We start from the raw sequence: 20,284 nt of genomic DNA on the forward strand, positions 1-20,284 counted from the left end.
ATTTGTATGAATTTCCCCTAGGTTCCTATGTTAAACCAAGTACCACACTGGTGGCCATCTTGGATGTTGGATCAGAGAAAAAGTAACAACACTTTGTCAGCACCTCATAAGGAACATTCACACTCTGTTTGGTTTTATTCCATTCAGTGGTTCTCTTCAAGAAATCATTTGTATGCATTTCCCATAGGGTCCTATGTTGAAATAAGTCCTCCGCTGGTGGCCATCTTGAATGATGGATTGGCTACAAAGTAACATCACTTGGTCAACACCTCATAAGGAACATTATACTCTGTTTGGTTTTATTCCATTCAGTGGTTCTCTATATATAGCTAGAAGAAGTTCAAAATGTAAAAAGTTAAAGCCTAAGACGGACGACAAGCGATGAGAAAAGCTCACTTGGCCCTTCTGGCCAGGTGAGCTAAAAATGAGGTAGAGATCAATTAAAACATGCCAGACTGACATGTATATTGTTAAATATTTTCATACATTGAATTTAGTTGAACTATTGCATACAGTTTAAGAAAAACAGACCAAAACACAAAATTAACTTTAACCACTGAACCTTAAAAATGAGGTCAAGGTCAGATGACACCTGGAAGTTGAACATGTACACCATAAAATCATTACATAAACAAAATATTGTAAACCTATTACTTAAAGTATCTGCGATATATGGACATGACCACAAAAACCACCTTGTTCACTGATCCATGAAATGAAGTCTAGTGAAAACACTAGAAAATGAGGTCAAGATCAGATGAAAACCTGCCAGACTGACATGTATTGAACCCCTTATTATCATTCCATATACCTCCTATAGTTGACTTTCTTTTTGTATCTGAAAAATGGACCTAATCACATACCGGTAGATTTTACCTTGATCCCTGATCTATGAAATGAGGTTGAGATAAGGCGAACCTGTCTGACAAATATGAAGACATTGCAAGAAACCCATATACCTAATTTAGTAATACTACTTCTCATTAAAAGTAATGAACAATACAAAAATCTTTAATTTTTTTACAAGCAGATGCTGAATAATGAAAATGAGGTGAAGGTTAATGGACATATGACAGATTCTACCTTCTGAAATATATAGCTTTATATTATTAATTCGTATATTTTAACAAATTTGATTCGTTTAGGGATAGTCACATGTTAAACTATATTTCGAAGGTAGAGAGAAAATGGTGGATAGCAAAAAGCATATCGCACGGTTATTTTTAGAATATCTAAAAACCGATATACTTTGTGACGTCATGTAATGAATTTCAGGATATTGTTAATCGTTTTGAAACACATGATATCTGTGATCGATTATTTGACGAAAAAAATCTTCAAATACATAAGATGTCAAAAAAAAAGTAAATGAAATAACAACTAATATGTTGTTTTTGTCAAGGAGACAATGTAATATCTATAAAATTCCAACAAACCTTAATGACGATTTTGATACAAATATGGTCGGAAATTAATGATATAACAAATATAGCCTTTGTATGAGGTCAATACAGGATATATCGACCCAAAGAAGTATATCGACCTTGGACTTTGTCCTCAGTCAATATACTTCTTTCAGGTCAATATATCCTTGTATCGACCTCACACAAAGGCTATATTTGTATAATACAAAAAGTTCACATCGCCACCAGATAGTAATCCCTATGTCTAGTATACTGCAATTTTTGTCACAGTAGAGACAAAAACTCTAGTACTAATTGTAGTCTTCAATATATCCAGTGTTTATAACAGCTCAGGTTGCAAGTGTTCAGGTAAAACATCTCAGATTGCGAGTGGTCAGAGATATGCTTGGATTTATTATTACTTGAGAACTACAGATTTTTTTTGTTTTTTCATGAGTTAAGGTAACCATGAATTTAGGTATTCTTACAACAAAATACGATTTTCCTACAGGCTTAAATGCAATGTTTGTAAAAACTAGGAATTTAATTTCCCCCTAATCCACAAAACAATTGTCCCCCATGGTAATGAATTCATACACAATACAATATAGAAAAGAATGCCTAAATAACATTTTTTTAGTCTTTTAATAATAACTAACAACATGTATGAAATGCTACAATGATTTGAGATGGTTAAATCTATACTGTTGTTATGTTATTGTCAATTTTTCTCCATAAGTAATGTATCTGTCACGTCCTTGTTCTATAATTCACTTAAAAACATGAATTCTTTATAACAAAAGTATAAATAATATAGAGCACTGTTTTATGATTAAGTGAGGATGTCATGTGCTTTCAATTCCACTAATTTCTCCATGGTTAAAACATCTGAACACCATTGTTCTAATCTCTTCTGCATTGTAGATACCTAAAATATAAAATATATCATTATGATTATAAGTATAACCTAATCCTTATATATCTGTGATGAGTTTATTAACAATCACTGGGTCAATGTCAGGGAGTGATATAGGGGGTTTCAACTATATGTCCCCATTTAAATGCATTGATTGTCCACAAAAAGTGGGGTTCAAAGTTTCAAACCCCCAGAAAGCACCCCATCCCCTTCTGGATCTGTCACTGCTTATGGAGATATCATCTCTGGGAATATCACCAGCTCATTAGTCAGTATTTCTGTGTTGATATGAAATATCATTGATATGGTCATTAACTACAAAAATGTACATAATGATGTATTTTGTTTCCTTAATGTCCAATGGGAAATACTTATTTCATGCATGTTTTAAATAAGAAATAATTAATTTAATTTTTGATGTAACATGTCTTCTGATTGGCTAGCGTTATTTTGTTATGAGCCCATAGACATAATTTAGTCATGTGACCATGACGTCATCAACGTTTTTTCATGGTTTTCTACGGTTTAAAATGGAATATAGAATTAAATTATAAGAAATGACTGTAATATTTTTTCAGTCTATTCAAAATAACATAAAAAATGAGCTGCACACTGCAAATAACCTGCTACGCGCATTATTCAGTGTACACCACATTTTTTATGTTATTTCTTCATAGAAAGAAAAATTATTACAGTCATTCCTTAAATAAAGTAAATTATGCAAGATATCAAATGCTTTTATTCAATACAACTATATATATATCAACCCCCTAAATTATGATCTTACCTGTTGTAGATCTAATACTCGAGGTTGGACCCATGTAAGTGATACTTTCTGGTCTATTTCATCTATAAATCCTTTTACTAAGCCTAAACTCAAAGCCTTCATAACTAACAGTTCAACCTAAAAAAGTGAAAAATATATGATTATTATCAAGGTTTGAGATATGTTACCACTTTACATACATAATTATGAATGTGCTTCCTTTCTAGAAACTAACTAAACTACTACATACCATGAATTGGATTTTTTTGGTTGTTATAATACTAATAGTTTCATTTATTTGGCACCAAAAGCCTTGAATCAATGATCTCCATAATTATGATACCCATCTTTTTTAAAGGAAATTTTGTTTCCATTTTTACATACCTCATTTACTGGTAACTTTGTTTCTGCAGAAATATCTTTAAATGTTAACTGTCTGTCATTGGCTGGTCTTTTAAATGTCATCTTCAAAAAATATTTAATATTAATTTCATCACGCAGCAAGTTACAGGATTTTCTGTATATATATACTAATTGGGTCCTAATTTTTCGGAAGTAATTTTTTTGTCACTTCTGATAGTGATCTAATTTTTCCTCCATAATGACGCCTTTTGACGCCACCCCCCTTACTTCATAATGACGCCTTTTGACGCCTGTGTAGTACCTCAGTTGAAACACTTTGACTGAAAAGTGTCTGCAGTAGACCTAATAAAATTTGTATCCAATATGGAAAGGAATATCATAGGAATATCAGACTTAAATTTATTTGATGAAATAGTTGTTTTTCGCAATGCCTTAATACTTTAAAGCATTTGTTCAGCATTTTATTAAAAAATCCTATGCGAATCAAGTATGCAAAAGAAAAATTTCAATGGAGGAAAGGGTTAAAATAAAATGGAAGGCATTTAGAGAAATTTGTCAAAAACTATGAAGATAAACCTGTAGTTTCCTAGTTATGTGATTATTGTTATAATCTTGTCTTAAATCACTTCACTTCAGCATTGTTCAAACAAAATAAATTCAACAAAAAATACTGATTACAGCCAGCAAGAAGATGCAACTTTTAAACATAATAAGCTCTTATATTAATAATTTTAGTGAAAAGAAGTAAAGAGATTTTTACCAATAAAACCAATATCATAATAATAAAACAATAAACAATAAAAGCATTGATTTTTTTAAGAAAACTGATTGTGTCTGCTAATATGTAGTTCAAAGATACGATAACCAATGAAATTTGTCATTTAATTCCACTTTCATAATTGGACCTTCTCCTTCATAATAAAAACTTCTTGATAATGCTTGTTGAAATACCAACACTTACCTCCATTAAACATAACAGTGATATTTTTTGTCTCATTGGAATTTCATTAGCTGCTAAATCTGGCTGAAAATACAGAATCATATATCTTTATATGTTAGTCTTCAATAACGTGAATATGAAAAAATACAAATATTTTGGCCACGAGCATCACTGAAGAGACATGTTTTGTCGAAATGCACATCTGGTGCAAGAAAATTGGTACCGTTAATTTTGTTAACATATATTTGAATTATTTCCCTTGGAAAAACTGAAATGATAATAAAATTTCTTTCAGGGGATAGATAAATAATGATCATTATCCTATTATCACACATTAAATTAATCTCTTTCAAATTAAGCTGACCTCATGAGGTTTAGTTCCCTGGATTTTCTCAGGAAATGATAAAAAAAAATTTACTGTCAACCAACTAAATTTAGCATATACTTTATTTCGTGTTTATCTCTTTCTGACCCTTTTTTGAGGTGATTTGATTACTCTATTAATTCAAATATAATTGAAATAGATACACAAGGAAAAATTCAAGTTTTTCAATTCACAACGATTTATATTTCACTTGTTGTTTTTTTTCTAGCAAAAGTTGTCAAAATAAATTGCTTGAGAAAATAGTTGGTTACCAGTAATGGTTTCAAACTAAAAACATCATTTTATTTTTGAGAAACTTATCAGATGGCAATTTTCACAATAACAAAACTCTATCAAAACAAAATGATCTCAATGTACAGTAGTAACTTAAATATGTTTTACAGCAAAATGAAGTACTAGTATACCTGTGTTGTCCAGCTTCTTTTGAGTTCGTCAAATCTAGGGATGTTACCACTGTTAAAGGCAAACAATAGATCTACTAACCAAGACTTATCTGTCGTCTTTAGAGATTCTAAGATAGGATGAGCCAGCTGAAATGGATAATATAATAAAATGGAAGATTAACAGTAATAAACTCTCAATAACACAACGTATACTGTTAATTAAAAAAATATTACAAGGTTTTTATCAATGGGAATAATGTGACTGGGTAAGTATCGCAATAATAAGAACTCGCAATCTGATATCAGATACATATAACTGTATGCAGATTTTCCTAAAATTGCAATAATCAATCTCACATTTTTTGTCCTTTCTTAAAAAATTGCAATAGTAAATGCACGCAAATTTACAATATTCAATAAAGATTTTAAGAAGATAATATATTTTTTTTGTATATAAAACAATAACAGCTTGCCATTCTACTGTCAGATTCTAAAAAACTCTTATATATAATTTTTATTTTTCACGATATATTTTTATACAACTTTCTGCAAAAACTGATGGACTTGCCACGATATCCGGTTTAATTGTCTCCCCTTAATTAGACATTATTTTTGCAAGTTTTATTTTCCTTGGGAATCAACTAAAATTCTTGTGATTCATTTTTTAAGCTAATAATTCTGGCTTATTTCTAAAATATAAATTTTCAAAACAAAAACAAAATTATTATGCAATTTTATTTTCTACAAAAGATAATAAATGTTTTCAAATTCATATTTTCATATACTGCTTATTTCTAAAATATAATTTTTCATAACAAAAACAAAATCATTGAGCAATTTTATTTTCTACAAAAGATAATAAATGTTTCAAATTCATATTTTCATATACTGCTCGATGAAACATGCAAGAAAAGTAAGAAAAAAGCTCTCATAAATATCAATTAAAGAATGTCTATCTATTCATTGTAACCCTGGTTAACATTGGGGAAAAAAAATAAGATTATAGGCTGTTTATTTCTTGTCTTTATTGTCAATAAATGATAATGAATCCTACATAGCTCTCATAATAATAATTTCTTACCAGTTCTCCAAAGTTATAAACACCTTCCCCTAACACGGCTGCTAGACCTAAATTAAAGGCTCTCTCTACTTGTTCTGATGCTAAAAAAAAAGAACAGAAGACAGAGCTTTAGAAGCAAAATATGCTGATGAGTAGATTTCAGTGAAATAAAAGCACTTCAGGCAATATGTTGTAATTTTGAAAAATTGCTAGTGTATTAAAATTCCAAACAAATTAAAAAAAAATTTGGGGAAAATTCAAAATTACGAAAAAAAATTCCTTTCATTGTTTAACAAATTTAATGTTTTTAATTTGATATTCTAAAATTTAGATTTCAGAGGCATTGTTTCCTTGTTGTTTGAAATTTGTTAATCTATACTTTTCAGAGCGAAAACATATGAGTATTAAAAAAATATTGGTTGAATAATTTTAAGTTGCATAAAATGTCATATAAACATGAATCCTTAGGGATGACATCAAAAAATCAATGAAGACTTAATTCAAATAGTTTGGGGGTGGGGGTCAAACTGCTGCATGTTTTGTATAAATTGACATCAATTTTACATATATTCTTATTGGTCAATCAATTTTTCCCAAATTAAGTTAAGAGGGGGATAGGGGGGTCAGTGAAAAAACTATATGAATGAAGTTTTTTATCCTTCATTGAACTTTTGATGTCATCCCTTACAGGTACAGTTTTATGTTTTATTCCTATCTTATACATGGAATAAACAATCTATTAACAGAACAAGGATAATGATGAGTAGTCTTCATACCTGTTATGTCTTCCATTTGCATACAACCAAGGTATCTCAGAGCTTCTTTATAGTAGTCGGCATGGTTTCCCATCAATTTGTAGTAGTTACTTGATAAATCATAAAACCTGCTGTGTACTGTGGTAACACCGTCGAATGTTTCCATGATACCATGGCATTCTTCAACAAGACTCTGAAAATATAAATTAATCCATGATGGTATAAAAAAGGTGAACCTGTATTATTTTGTCTGATCCATTTGAACAATAAAAAAATATACTACATGTACTAATAGAAGTCATTTTTTGCAGATCAAAAGAAAGAACTAATACCTATGCCCATAGTTACTGCAATAGCTCTATATCAAACATATATACTAATTGTGAATACACAAAAAGACAACAACATCCTAGATTACTGCAAGGAAATTCCTTATTATGGTCTACATGTTTCGCCACTTACGTTGGCGTCTTCAGAACAATTTAACCCTTTCCTCTATAATGACGCCTTTTGAAGCGACCCCCTTTACTCCATAATGACGCCTTTTGACGCCTGAGTAGTCCTTCACTTGAAATGTCTCACCTACGAAAAAACTTCATCAGACTTAATAAAAGTTGTTTTTAATAGCAAGAGGATATTCATAAGAATCTATGACTGGAATTTCCTTTATGAAATATCTGTTTTGGCAATGCATTATTAATTTAAACCTGATTTTTTTTAATGGAAAAAATTCTATGCAGATCAAGTATTTTAATGAAAAGTATCCACATGATCCATAGAGGAAAGGGTTAATGATAGGAAAAATATACTGAAGTACATAAAATGCGGTGAATATAGTGTTATAATTGTTAACAAGACATTACATCCCAATATAAGGTTTGAGAATGTTAAAATGAAAGTGAATGTAAAGGTTAATAATAAATTGCCAGTATCTTTCAAACATGCAGACCATTATAAAGAATTTGCTTGTAGTTATCTAGAATGTTGTTGTCTTTGTGTATCATTATTTTCCCCGAGGTTTTAAGACAACCACAGCAAACTTCATGTCATCAATCCTTATTACTCTACCAGCTTGTACTGTTATAAGGTGCTTGGTTCACTGGATGCATCAAACATGTGTCATATGTATTAATTGTGAGAATGAATTGATTAAATCGCTGCATGCAATATTTCCATACCTAACAATAGACAGTTGTTTCAGCGATATTTTATGTTATGTATTTTTACAATGCTCTTTAAAAAGTAATAATCTTTATACTTCCTATCTATGTGAAAAGTTCTTTATAGTAAGTTCCTAGAGTCTATAAATGTAGTGGCAAAGAAAACTGTAAATACTAAAACCACTTTTTTATGTGAATATAAAAATTGTCAATATTATCGCACGACTCTAACCTTTGTTTTCTCCATTTCTTTCGTCCTTAAACAGATCAGTCCACTTGAAGTCATACATAGTACTTTAGCTTCATCACTGGCTTTTACCTACAAGTAAATAAGTTGTTAAAACGTAAATGCATGTCTGTTATATCTTCTAATGTCAAATCCAAAATTTGTTATTGCATGTTATCACTAATTTTACAATAACTAGCTTTAGTTTTGCTGTAATATTAGTTATCTTGGTGTAATCAGGGGTGTACAGAATTTTACACCGTTGTTGAAAATTCATACACCCTGAGGTGCAGCCGGGCGTATGAATTTTCAACAACGGTGTAAAATTCCGTACACCCCTGATTACACCAAGATAACTAATTTATTTCTTATGAACAATTCCTTTACTCATTTCGAAACCAGGATGTAAAATTGTAAAAATGGTAATGAAAATTTCCAGCGTAATATTTTTTCAATGTCCATGTTGCTGTACATTGTTAAGTTGGTTTTTTTTTTAGCATTTTCTAAATATTTTTTTTTCTTTATTTTGGCAAAATTTTATTTTTTAATTTTTTTTAGCAACATTTTATTTATCCCCGGGTGAACAAGGATGGGGTGTTATTAACACCGGGTTAGTCAACCAATCAGATTGCAGTATTTTTGCTGCATAAGAAATAATTTGTCTTATTCTAGAAGATACATCTGACCAGTGTTGTCCCCTCATATTTCGTCTCTTGCAATGGAAAATAAATATCCTGGAAAATATTTTTTATTTGATGGACAAACATTGATTTTCATGCTGCTTTGAAGACCATTAGTGCCCTTCAACTGTTATATGCTCTTTGGTCTGGTTGTTGTCTGATTGACATATCCCATTTCCATTTTCAAATTTATACTCAAAATCATGGTGTAAAACTTTTCACAATGGTAATAGATGAATGTATTATTCAATTCAAAAAGACAACTTTCTGATTTTATTTACATACATTGCAATGTATTACAAACTTATTTATTGCTTGAACAAGACACAGTTTTACCTGAAAAACCCTTGTTTTTCCTCTTTCTTTGTCCCTTATTGCTAAATGATTGGAGCCATAACGACCCCCCCCCACCCCCCCCCCCCCCCCCCCCAAGGGAACTACAACAAGAGATACTTAATAATACCTTCTCTTTCAGTTTCTCTAAAAATTCTACTCCAGCTTTTGAATCTGAAATACAAAAATGTTCAAATTAAAAAATGACATCACCTTTACACAACTGCACAAATCCCTCCTTAGACAAAAACTACATCCATGCCTCAATCATGTTTACCTTTCCTTACTTAATATAATCCATTGAGTGTGATATATTGTGTCAATGTTTGTTTACATATTTTTTGGTTTATATAGTGATAAAGATAATAGCACAATGTATACTGCTGTACTCCTACTTTTGACATTTTTACCTATAATGTCGTATTTTTTGTTCATACATTGGTGTCAATATAATGGTTTTTTTTCAGACTATCATACATGTATGTAGAAAATGCCTGTATCGAGTCAGGAATGTTGTTATCCCTTTTTTTGATGTGTTTGAGTTTACCATTTGATTACAGACTTTCTGTTTTGAATTTTCCTTAGAGTTCAGTATTTTTGTGATTTTACTTTTTATCACTGGGTTTCAACTTGTCATAAAAACATGATCTTTGTTGTGTGCTTTCATTATTTTGTTGACTCTTGTTAGAATTTTTTATAAACATGGATTTTGTCTTTAGGTGTAACACCACTAATTCAGGCCCGGCCAGAAAGCACATACCAGAAAGTAGTACATATTTAACACAAAATAGTTCCTACGCATGAGTGTAACTTTCAAAATAAGTAGAATATTTAGGTATTTTTGGTATCAAATGAAAGCTGAAGGACTGGTGATCATTGTAGAACACTTTTGGACTTTAAATTTTGAATATTAAAAAAACTGCACTAAATTTTAAAAAGAGGGTACATTTTGTCAGTTTGTCAGATCTGAAGTACCATATGGTACATCTGAAGTTCCGGGAACCAGTTCTTTCTTATATGCCATGTAAGGTATGTTGATTTTTTCAGTACAAGACACCATAAAGTGTTGCTTTGAAATGCAATCATTGCAACTTTATTTTAACTTAAAACAAAAGAGGTGTGCCTGCTTGAAACGGAGGAATTTAACACAGAAAGCAATGGGACCATGAATTAGTGGTGTACTTCCTTTACACATGTTATATGTATATCAACATTTGTAATAACAGTATTACATTTGACCTCTTGATAAAAAGTGAAATCCTTAAAGAATATTAAAGGTAATTTTAATAGTCTATGAGAGAGGACCAACCTGTAATTTGTCTGACAATGCAAACTCCCATCTCTGCCAAAGCAAGTGGATTTATCCTGAAAATACAGTAACCCAGTAAATATTCCAGACAATTTACAAATTATATTAAAAAACCATACAGTCAAGATAAAAATAATTTGAATATATATTGAAAACAGTTTAAAACACCTTCTTATTACAGTTTTGCAATGAACTATGTTTCTATTTAGTACTAGTACTGTAGATGTAGTATCATCTATTCTTACATTCGTGAAAATCCCAAAAAAATCAAGAACAAACTTTTTCAATGGGACAAAAAATATAAGATAAATGTTTGTTCTTTGAATATCACATAATTTCACATGATCATTGATTCATGTAAAAGTGGTAACAGGTTAAGGTCAGATCAATCTTAGGTTAGTAATATAACTGTAGACTTACCTGTGTTCAAAATCTGATATAAAATGCTCGTACAACTGAAATTAATACAAAGATTTGTGTTTATAATTCATTCGTTATTAATGATTTATATACAATTAATCTTCTAAATAGGTTGGCATAATAAACTTATATAAGCAACAAGATGAATGCCACATGTGAAGGGATCTGCATACCCTTCAGAAGCACCTGAGATCCCCCTAAATTCTATGAGGGTTTTTATTGCTCAGTCCTTTGTTTTACATGTTAAGTTTTTTATACTGTTTTTTTGTGTTTGGTCTTTTTGTTTTGCCATGACAATGTCAGTTTGTTTTCAATTGATGAATTTGATACCTTTCAGCTCTCTTTGAACAATGTTGAAACCGAACACGAATATAATTTTAGTTAATTGTCATGCATAACACAGCTAATAAAATTTCCTGTCCTGAGTTGTTTTTGGACCTGTTAAATTGAATTACAGGAGGCATTTACCATGTTTACGTGACAAATTATCATAAAAATCTCAGTGATATTCAATTGCACTCAATATAATTGCATTTTATTAAACTATTAAAGAAAGTATCAGACTATTTACATTCAATAAAGTTTTTTTGGGGCATTGTATCCAGTCTGCACAGTTAGTCACTAGTCTGATGCCCAAGACTAGTAAAATCTCATTTGGACTAGCAAGTTACTAGTAAGTTTTTGCAAAACTTTGTTTGGCCTAATAAGAAAAATGTCAGAATATTGGTCTAAGGACTAGAAGTTGAAAAAATTTTGGGTGCAGACTGGTTGTATCAATATATAAAGACAGTTGACCAAAGACTAATATGATTGCATAAGCCAGGCTTCAAAAACTTCACTGGACTAAAATAGGTACTGTGGATTCACTATTATTCATAGCATATTGTTTTTTTTATGAATTTCATAGTAACAATGAGTAAAGGTGAGCATGGTGAGCCATTTATTCAAATGCTCAACAAAGTACCAATGTTTTTGTAGGTTTGTATGCAGAAACATGAGATCAATTATCCATAAAAAGTAAATTTTTTCCATAAAGAGAATATTAGTATCAATGGAAAAAAAATAATCTAGAGTAAGAGTACGTACATGTAAATTGTACATGTTGTATGCACAAACAGGTGTAAAAAATGGAACCATAATATTTTGTTTACACACTAAGTATATTTTTGTCTATATAGAAGAAGAAGAAGATATTATATTTCCAATTATGGGTCCAAAAAGAGCATAAACTTTAATTATTTTCATAAAATATTGAATACAAACAAATACCGGGTAGATAAAAAGATAAGATTAATGAGAACAATTTTGGTTCTTAAAAGAAATATGTAAAAAAGAAGATATGGTATGATTGCCAATGAGAAAACTCTTCACAAGAGACCAAATGACACAAAAATTAATAGTTATAGTAGGTCATTGTAAGGCCATAAACAATGAATAAAGCCCATACTCCATAGTCAGCTATAAAATGCCCTGAAATCACAAATTTAATACAATCCTTATGACAAAAACTTTACTAAATAAGTGATTTATATCATGAATAAGAAATGATGTAAACCTAGCCAAACATGAAGGGCTTTTACCATCATGAATATCATACTCACTTTAACCAGGCCATCTCCTTTGGCAAATGTTGGATGTTTCACAAACTTCAGAAGCCGCAATGTTAACTGATGCCATAACCTGGAAGATAAATTTAATAAAATGAATGGTACTATTTACATAATTATCATATATAACATCATTTTTTAATAAAGTCCCATTTTTCATTTTCAAATAACTGCATTACCCTGTCACAATAAGATTGAGAAGAGTGGGTCTTCAACAATTTATGTCATTCACTTTTGACTGAAATTGTGAGGATTGACCATGGATCATGTGTAATCATTAAGAACATGATTTTTATTAGAAAATCACAGTTGTCAAAACTAGCACATGACCGACAGGACATGGACTGTAAAAATATATTCGGTCCTGTAAATTTTTGTTAATTTTGTAATACATTCCTAAGAAAAATCTGAAGAATCATCATTTTGGTAAATTCCAAACCCCAATTTCTATTACGGTTTTACAAATCTGAGCTCTAACCAACTGAGCTAAAGAAACAGTTCCTTAGCTTAATGGCTCCCTTTAGTATCTTAATATTCAAGGGAAGCATGATGTCACAGATCTTTGTAAAATAGGTACATTGTAATATTAAGGCCATGACTGCTTATGGTACATGTATGGGTCTGTTCTCCCTGTTCATCCTGCCCTGGGTTCATTCATTCGTTCGTTCTTCCTATTTCTTTTAAAAAGAGAGCACAAGTTGAAATGTCTTGCCTTCTTTACTAACCATTGATATTATGTGATAGGCCTAAAAAGAAAGCTTTGCTACAACTATTACATAAACTTAATAACATGATCCTAAAAAATGAGGTCAAGTTCAAATAACCAAACAAATATATACATGTACACCTAACAATCATTTAATACATGTACACTAAATACATTGTATAGTGGACTTATTGCTTATAGTTTCTTTGAAACAGACTCAAGCATGTTAAGCAAGAAAGCTCAATTTTTACCAGTGAACCATAAAAATTAGGTCAAGGCAGACACGTAAACTGGTCCGCCATTCTATCTATAGCTTCGTACCGAAGAAACGGGTTGGAGCTATTGTCACATTGGCATTAATTAGACGAGTCTTACAAATTCAACGATTCGCTAATAAAATTGGCTAATTAAACTGATAGGAAACTGACCTCAAATGTTAATACTGCGATACCGCAAAAATCAAGTACACTCTGTTAATTAACCCCATGGTAGAAGCGCAGATAAATAACCATCAAGCGTGTTAACATGTTCTTGACAAACTGAGCTGGTATCTTTGATTCCTGTAAGAACTCAGTAGGGTAAGCCGTAAGGTAATAAATGTGATAATTTTTCTTTGGTTTGCTATCAGTATAATATATAATGAAACATAGCCCATGATGTACTAGTCTCGTCGAATTATTAAATCCTGTGGTCAGAATTTAGACCACGGGATTTAGGCCATACCTGTTGTTAGTGTAGTGATAAGTGAACAACAACAACATTAAAAAAACACACAGTAGGAATGGACCCTTGGCGAACAGATACTAGGGTGGGGGTGAACTTATCGCTATATGTCCGCCCTTACTGGACATCACACAAGTTTCAGTAAAATTTTGACGTCAAAACAGTATACTACAGTCAATGACAGTATAATGCAAAATATCTGATGACGCAATGGAAAAGTGATAGTTCATTTGTAATTGCATGACGTCAATAATTCAAGTGGGACAGATTCTGGGGTCAGCCGAGATTAGCGATAAGGTGTATCAGGGTGAATAGACCCGGAATCACTGTTTATGGGATATCTTCAGATCTATCAGGCTTAAAAAAGACCAAATCAAACAAAGCAGAACAAAGGCTTTTAGGAAATTTTGACAGCCTCTCTGAAGCTGAGTTGATCTCCCAGACTCTTTCGACATATTTTCTGCATTTAAATGAAGACTGTTATATGTTCTTTCCAATGAGGAGAAGGTTTGTTTACTATTTCAGTGAAAAAGTGGAGTTTCAGTCATGAGTGTCAGTGATCGGTATCAAATACCGGTGATTTATATTTAGAATATTGAAGTAAAAATGAACCGGACGTCAACTATACTTTTTGTTATAGAATTCTTCAAGCTGGCCCCATTCTGTAGCAACATCCCCAGTCGCTTTTCTTTGCTGTTCGGCTAAAAAGGCACCAACGTCTCTCGGCATGACGATATGTTTTTGAACAAACGAAAAAGATTTATTCAAAGGGAGATAATTCACAAATTTCGTATCCTTGTATGGAACGCATGTTTATCACAATTGCATCTGTACTATTTTCACGTATCAATATTTTCTCTACATCTACATCTCTACATTTTCAAAATACTTCTTTTAAAAGTAATAACTTCGATATGTTGAAGATTACAAAAAGACACATACTAGGGAACAAATTTAAAATCTGAACATATTTACAATAACTTTCAAAAACTTTTTTTAAGGTTTATTTTATATAATTTTGTATATACATATACATGATATAGTAATTAAGTATTAGATATGATTTTGATCTAGCAATATATATATTTTGTTTTGCACCAGACTTATATAAATGCTTCTTAGTCTGGGCTACAGACTACCTTGCCCTCTTTCTACTTTGTATCATGGTAATAAATTCAACAACCTTATTGTTCTAGGAAAAAATGAATATACTGAATGGTAGTTTGAGGGACTCGAAGAGAATGGCTGCACACATTTATGTTCTTTTGATGGTGCTAAATATTGTATATTTGAGATGGATAACTATTGGTGTTGAATTTTGTAGCATGCTGACTGATGTCATCATTTCTTCTTTCATTGGTGTAATGCAGGTTAGCATAATTAGGTGTTCAAGTATGACTTGGCTATTACACTGCTTTGGTAGCTGTGTTAATTTAGTGTATACCTGACAGCTCTTCTCTGGATCATTTCAATTTTATGTATTTGTAGTCTTTGCCAGGGGTCCCAAACAACACTACAATATTCTATTTTTGGTTTGACATATGTTTTGTAGGCAACTCCTGTTGATTTTATTCTGTTGGTTTTTACATTTCTTTAAATAAATCTCAGTAATTAATGCATTTGCTTTATTATTTGTGATGTTATTTCGATGTCAGATCTAATAGTTTATGATGGTAACGCAGAGATATTTTGCTTTGTCTTTTGATTTTAATATATGATCATTTAGTCTATACCTTAAGTTGATAGGCCGTTCACGCTTTCTTGTTATGTGGATGATTTCACATTTGTCTGGGTTAACAGCCACTATCCATTCTGGCTCTCATTGTTCTAACTTATGTAAGTCTGATTTGGTAAGGGGTGACAGTCAGTATAGTGTAATTTTATTGTTAAATACACAACAGTGTCATCTGCAAAGAGGCGAACATTACTTTTGATGGTTGTCTGGCATGTCATTTATATAAAATAGGAAAAGACATGGGCCAAGAACTGAGCCTTGAGGAAAGCATGACAGTACAGGATAGCTGTTGATTTTTTTACCATAAAATAACAATGTACATAACCTTTTTATATTATTAAGGTATATAGGCGGAAACAAATTTTGAGACAAGCGCCGGTGTTCAGTGCTAATGAAGGTGTAATAGTATACACAGCTACTTTTGCATAGGTACTATTTATGTACCACAAATCTGTAGTACTGAACATCTACTTTTAATATTCAGTACTATTGTGTTAAGTTACGAATTGTTGTAATATTTAAGTACCTGTATTTTACAGTACTTGATTTGTACTTGAAATTTAAGAACTACAGATTTTTGGTTGCACGGTTAAATTTTCTGCATTTTGAAAGTTTGCCTTGAAAACTTAACCTTGTTCACTGATCCACGTAATGAGGGCATGGCCAAGTGAAAAGTCTGACATGCATGAGAAATTGGCAATGTTAGTACATACGAAATATACTAATCCTATTACTCATAATAAGAGAGAAATTTACAATCACTTATTTACAGCTGATTGTAATGAGTGTGTTGATAAAGGTTAGCTTGCTTGCTAGCTTTACCGTGAAGTTATTATTGGATTAGGTAAACGGTTCATCTAGCAAACAAGCTAACCTAAGATATAAGCTTTACCTACAAACTTAATGCAATCGGCTGTAAGTAGTCAATGGCCAATGATAAGGTAAAAAAATAATGCTTATATGTCAGATGGAAACTTAATATCATGAGACATCTGTATTAGTATACAAAGCATGAAGCATCCAGGGCTTCTACTATAATGTTTTAAATTTTAATTAGTTAACTCCGCCGGATGACTGTCCCTTCTGTAACTTATTATAATCTCGCCATATGTGATTCAATAACCTTTACCTTATGGGTTGATCAACATTAATTACCCCATATCAGTTTTCTAAGATAAGGCGTATGTTACATAATGTATGTCAAAACTTTATCCCTAGTCAAGCGGGGTTTCGACATTTGCAAAATAACAAGTTGCTTGATGGAAACTTTTATGAACTCCTATGTTACTATATAACGTTTCTGCTTCAAGTTTTGGTAGCTAAAACATTCTTTATGTAAATAAAAATCAATAAAAGTAAAACAATAAGAAAGCTATTTGCATCCAAACCTTTTCCTTAGAATGATAAGCTCTGTGTAAAACGATCAAAATTGTCTCACAATATAGCGATCAAAAATGTCAAATAAACATCGAAAAATCACTGTTTGCTATCTGAATTTTCACATGTACCTTTTCTGAAATATAGTCTTTTACATGTCTAAATTACACACTCAAAAGTGTTACTGATGTTTGAAGCTTTTATTTTAATGGATGCAGTCTGCATTAGCGGATCCGGTATGCGGGGAGAGGGAGATTTGGTGGTTGAAATCTTTTTTTTTTTTTTTTTTTTTTTATTTTGCAGACGTTTCAGTGTGTTCCGTGGTTTGGACCCCCCTTTTGACAGACCGACTGGATCAGCACCTGGTCTGATATTGGCAATGATAGTATTAAATGATGATCCGATCATTCAACTGATTTTTTATAGTTTGGTCTTGTGTTGTGCTAGTTTTGGGGAGAAATGAGCGCACATAGACTCATTTAACCCCGCCAAAATCTTTATTTACATGTATCAAGTCAAAAGCCCGTAGTTCAGTGGTTGTCGTTGGTTCATGTCTGTCATATATGTTTTTCGTTAAATGTTTTTTGAACTTAGACAATCCGGCATATCACATCTCCTTATTTTGATATTAAAGATATAAATGTGGTTTGATAAAATGTTGTTCTCACTAAAAAAAAACACCAAAAAAACTGTTTCGTTCGTTCGTCGGATGCTATAGTTGGGAATATTGAAAAGTTCCTGAATCGTGACACTGATATAAAAAAAAATCATGTTGAAGGAGTCTGTGTTTTCTCTGTCTTTCAAATAACAAGTCCTCTCCCATCCTTGGTAAAATTTAATTTTACCGGACCTTTTTCTACCAGTAGCTATAGCTTGTAATACTCAGACATCGCATTTGTAACTTTAACACATCTTCTTATTTTAATATCATGTTTATTGATCTATTATTAGGCCCCTTGGCTTCACAGTTAGTTCGGCAATATCAAATAAAGGGACATATCAAGTTTCATGATGGTAAAAAGTCACATCACAAAAATACTGAACTCAGAGGAAAATCAATTTGGAAAGTCCATAATCACATGGCAAAATCAAAAAACAAAACGCATCAAAAACGAATAGACAAGAACTGTCATATTCCTGACTTGGTACAGGCATTTTCAAATGTAGAAAATGGTGGATTAAACCTGGTTCTATAGCGCTAACCCTCTCACTTTAATAACAGTCTCATCAAATTCCGCTACATTTACATGATGCGTTAAATAAACAGTCACAATTAATAAAATAGTCAAAATATGGGTACATCAGTCATCATCGTATAACAATTTTAAAAGGAACAATTTAACAGGACACAAAAACATCTACTATCTACGAACACATGGATTGATTTGAGTGTCTGACGTCAGAAAAATTATATACGTCACATAAATTTGTCGTTCAATGTGCATACAAACAATTTTAAAATTTACATAGGCAATGTACGCATACAGGGTTAAAAGCTCAAAAGTATGTAAGAATAAATTACAGAAATAGACCGAGATTCAAACTAGTCCAAAAGTTATACATAGAATTTATGAGAATCCAAAACTTTTAAAAGGAACAATTTAACAGGACACAAAAACATCTACTATCTACGAACACATGGATTGATTTGAGTGTCTGACGTCAGAAAAATTATATACGTCACATAAATTTGTCGTTCAATGTGCATACAAACAATTTTAAAATTTACATAGGCAATGTACGCATACAGGGTTAAAAGCTCAAAAGTATGTAAGAATAAATTACAGAAATAGACCGAGATTCAAACTAGTCCAAAAGTTATACATAGAATTTATGAGAATCCAAAACTTTTAAAAGGAACAATTTAACAGGACACAAAAACATCTACTATCTACGAACACATGGATTGATTTGAGTGTCTGACGTCAGAAAAATTATATACGTCACATAAATTTGTCGTTCAATGTGCATACAAACAATTTTAAAATTTACATAGGCAATGTACGCATACAGGGTTAAAAGCTCAAAAGTATGTAAGAATAAATTACAGAAATAGACCGAGATTCAAACTAGTCCAAAAGTTATACATAGAATTTATGAGAATCCAAAACTTTTAAAAGGAACAATTTAACAGGACACAAAAACATCTACTATCTACGAACACATGGATTGATTTGAGTGTCTGACGTCAGAAAAATTATATACGTCACATAAATTTGTCGTTCAATGTGCATACAAACAATTTTAAAATTTACATAGGCAATGTACGCATACAGGGTTAAAAGCTCAAAAGTATGTAAGAATAAATTACAGAAATAGACCGAGATTCAAACTAGTCCAAAAGTTATACATAGAATTTATGAGAATCCAAAACTTTTAAAAGGAACAATTTAACAGGACACAAAAACATCTACTATCTACGAACACATGGATTGATTTGAGTGTCTGACGTCAGAAAAATTATATACGTCACATAAATTTGTCGTTCAATGTGCATACAAACAATTTTAAAATTTACATAGGCAATGTACGCATACAGGGTTAAAAGCTCAAAAGTATGTAAGAATAAATTACAGAAATAGACCGAGATTCAAACTAGTCCAAAAGTTATACATAGAATTTATGAGAATCCAAAACTTTTAAAAGGAACAATTTAACAGGACACAAAAACATCTACTATCTACGAACACATGGATTGATTTGAGTGTCTGACGTCAGAAAAATTATATACGTCACATAAATTTGTCGTTCAATGTGCATACAAACAATTTTAAAATTTACATAGGCAATGTACGCATACAGGGTTAAAAGCTCAAAAGTATGTAAGAATAAATTACAGAAATAGACCGAGATTCAAACTAGTCCAAAAGTTATACATAGAATTTATGAGAATCCAAAACTTTTAAAAGGAACAATTTAACAGGACACAAAAACATCTACTATCTACGAACACATGGATTGATTTGAGTGTCTGACGTCAGAAAAATTATATACGTCACATAAATTTGTCGTTCAATGTGCATACAAACAATTTTAA

General features: G+C 31.4%; 1 protein-coding gene across 1 annotated transcript; it reads right to left on the bottom strand.

The window, feature by feature from the left end:
- Positions 1-2,029: 2,029 nt before the first annotated feature.
- LOC134687116 (26S proteasome non-ATPase regulatory subunit 13-like) lies at positions 2,030-14,912 on the bottom strand. Its single transcript, XM_063547116.1, has 13 exons — positions 14,764-14,912; positions 12,701-12,779; positions 11,100-11,134; positions 10,680-10,735; positions 9,501-9,544; positions 8,364-8,450; positions 6,993-7,164; positions 6,238-6,317; positions 5,178-5,303; positions 4,410-4,472; positions 3,470-3,550; positions 3,107-3,223; positions 2,030-2,331 (listed from the first exon to the last, which is right to left on the bottom strand). The coding sequence occupies exons 1-13, from the start codon at positions 14,862-14,864 to the stop codon at positions 2,236-2,238; spliced, it is 1,137 nt and encodes a 378-aa protein (XP_063403186.1). The 5' UTR covers positions 14,865-14,912; the 3' UTR covers positions 2,030-2,235.
- Positions 14,913-20,284: the final 5,372 nt, after the last annotated feature.

Source organism: Mytilus trossulus, chromosome 10 (assembly GCF_036588685.1).
Source record: "Mytilus trossulus isolate FHL-02 chromosome 10, PNRI_Mtr1.1.1.hap1, whole genome shotgun sequence".
NCBI classification, from domain to species: domain Eukaryota; kingdom Metazoa; phylum Mollusca; class Bivalvia; order Mytilida; family Mytilidae; genus Mytilus; species Mytilus trossulus.

Coding starts and splice junctions, on each gene's coding strand:
- LOC134687116 (XM_063547116.1), bottom strand. CDS start 14,864: ATGCCGAGAGACGTTGGTGCCTTTTTAGCCGAACAGCAAAGAAAAGCG. Junction 5,304..6,237: donor TTTATAACTTTGGAGAACTG/GTAAGAAATTAT, acceptor TATCCATTTCAG/CTGGCTCATCCTATCTTAGA. Junction 4,473..5,177: donor AAAGAAGCTGGACAACACAG/GTATACTAGTAC, acceptor CTGTATTTTCAG/CCAGATTTAGCAGCTAATGA.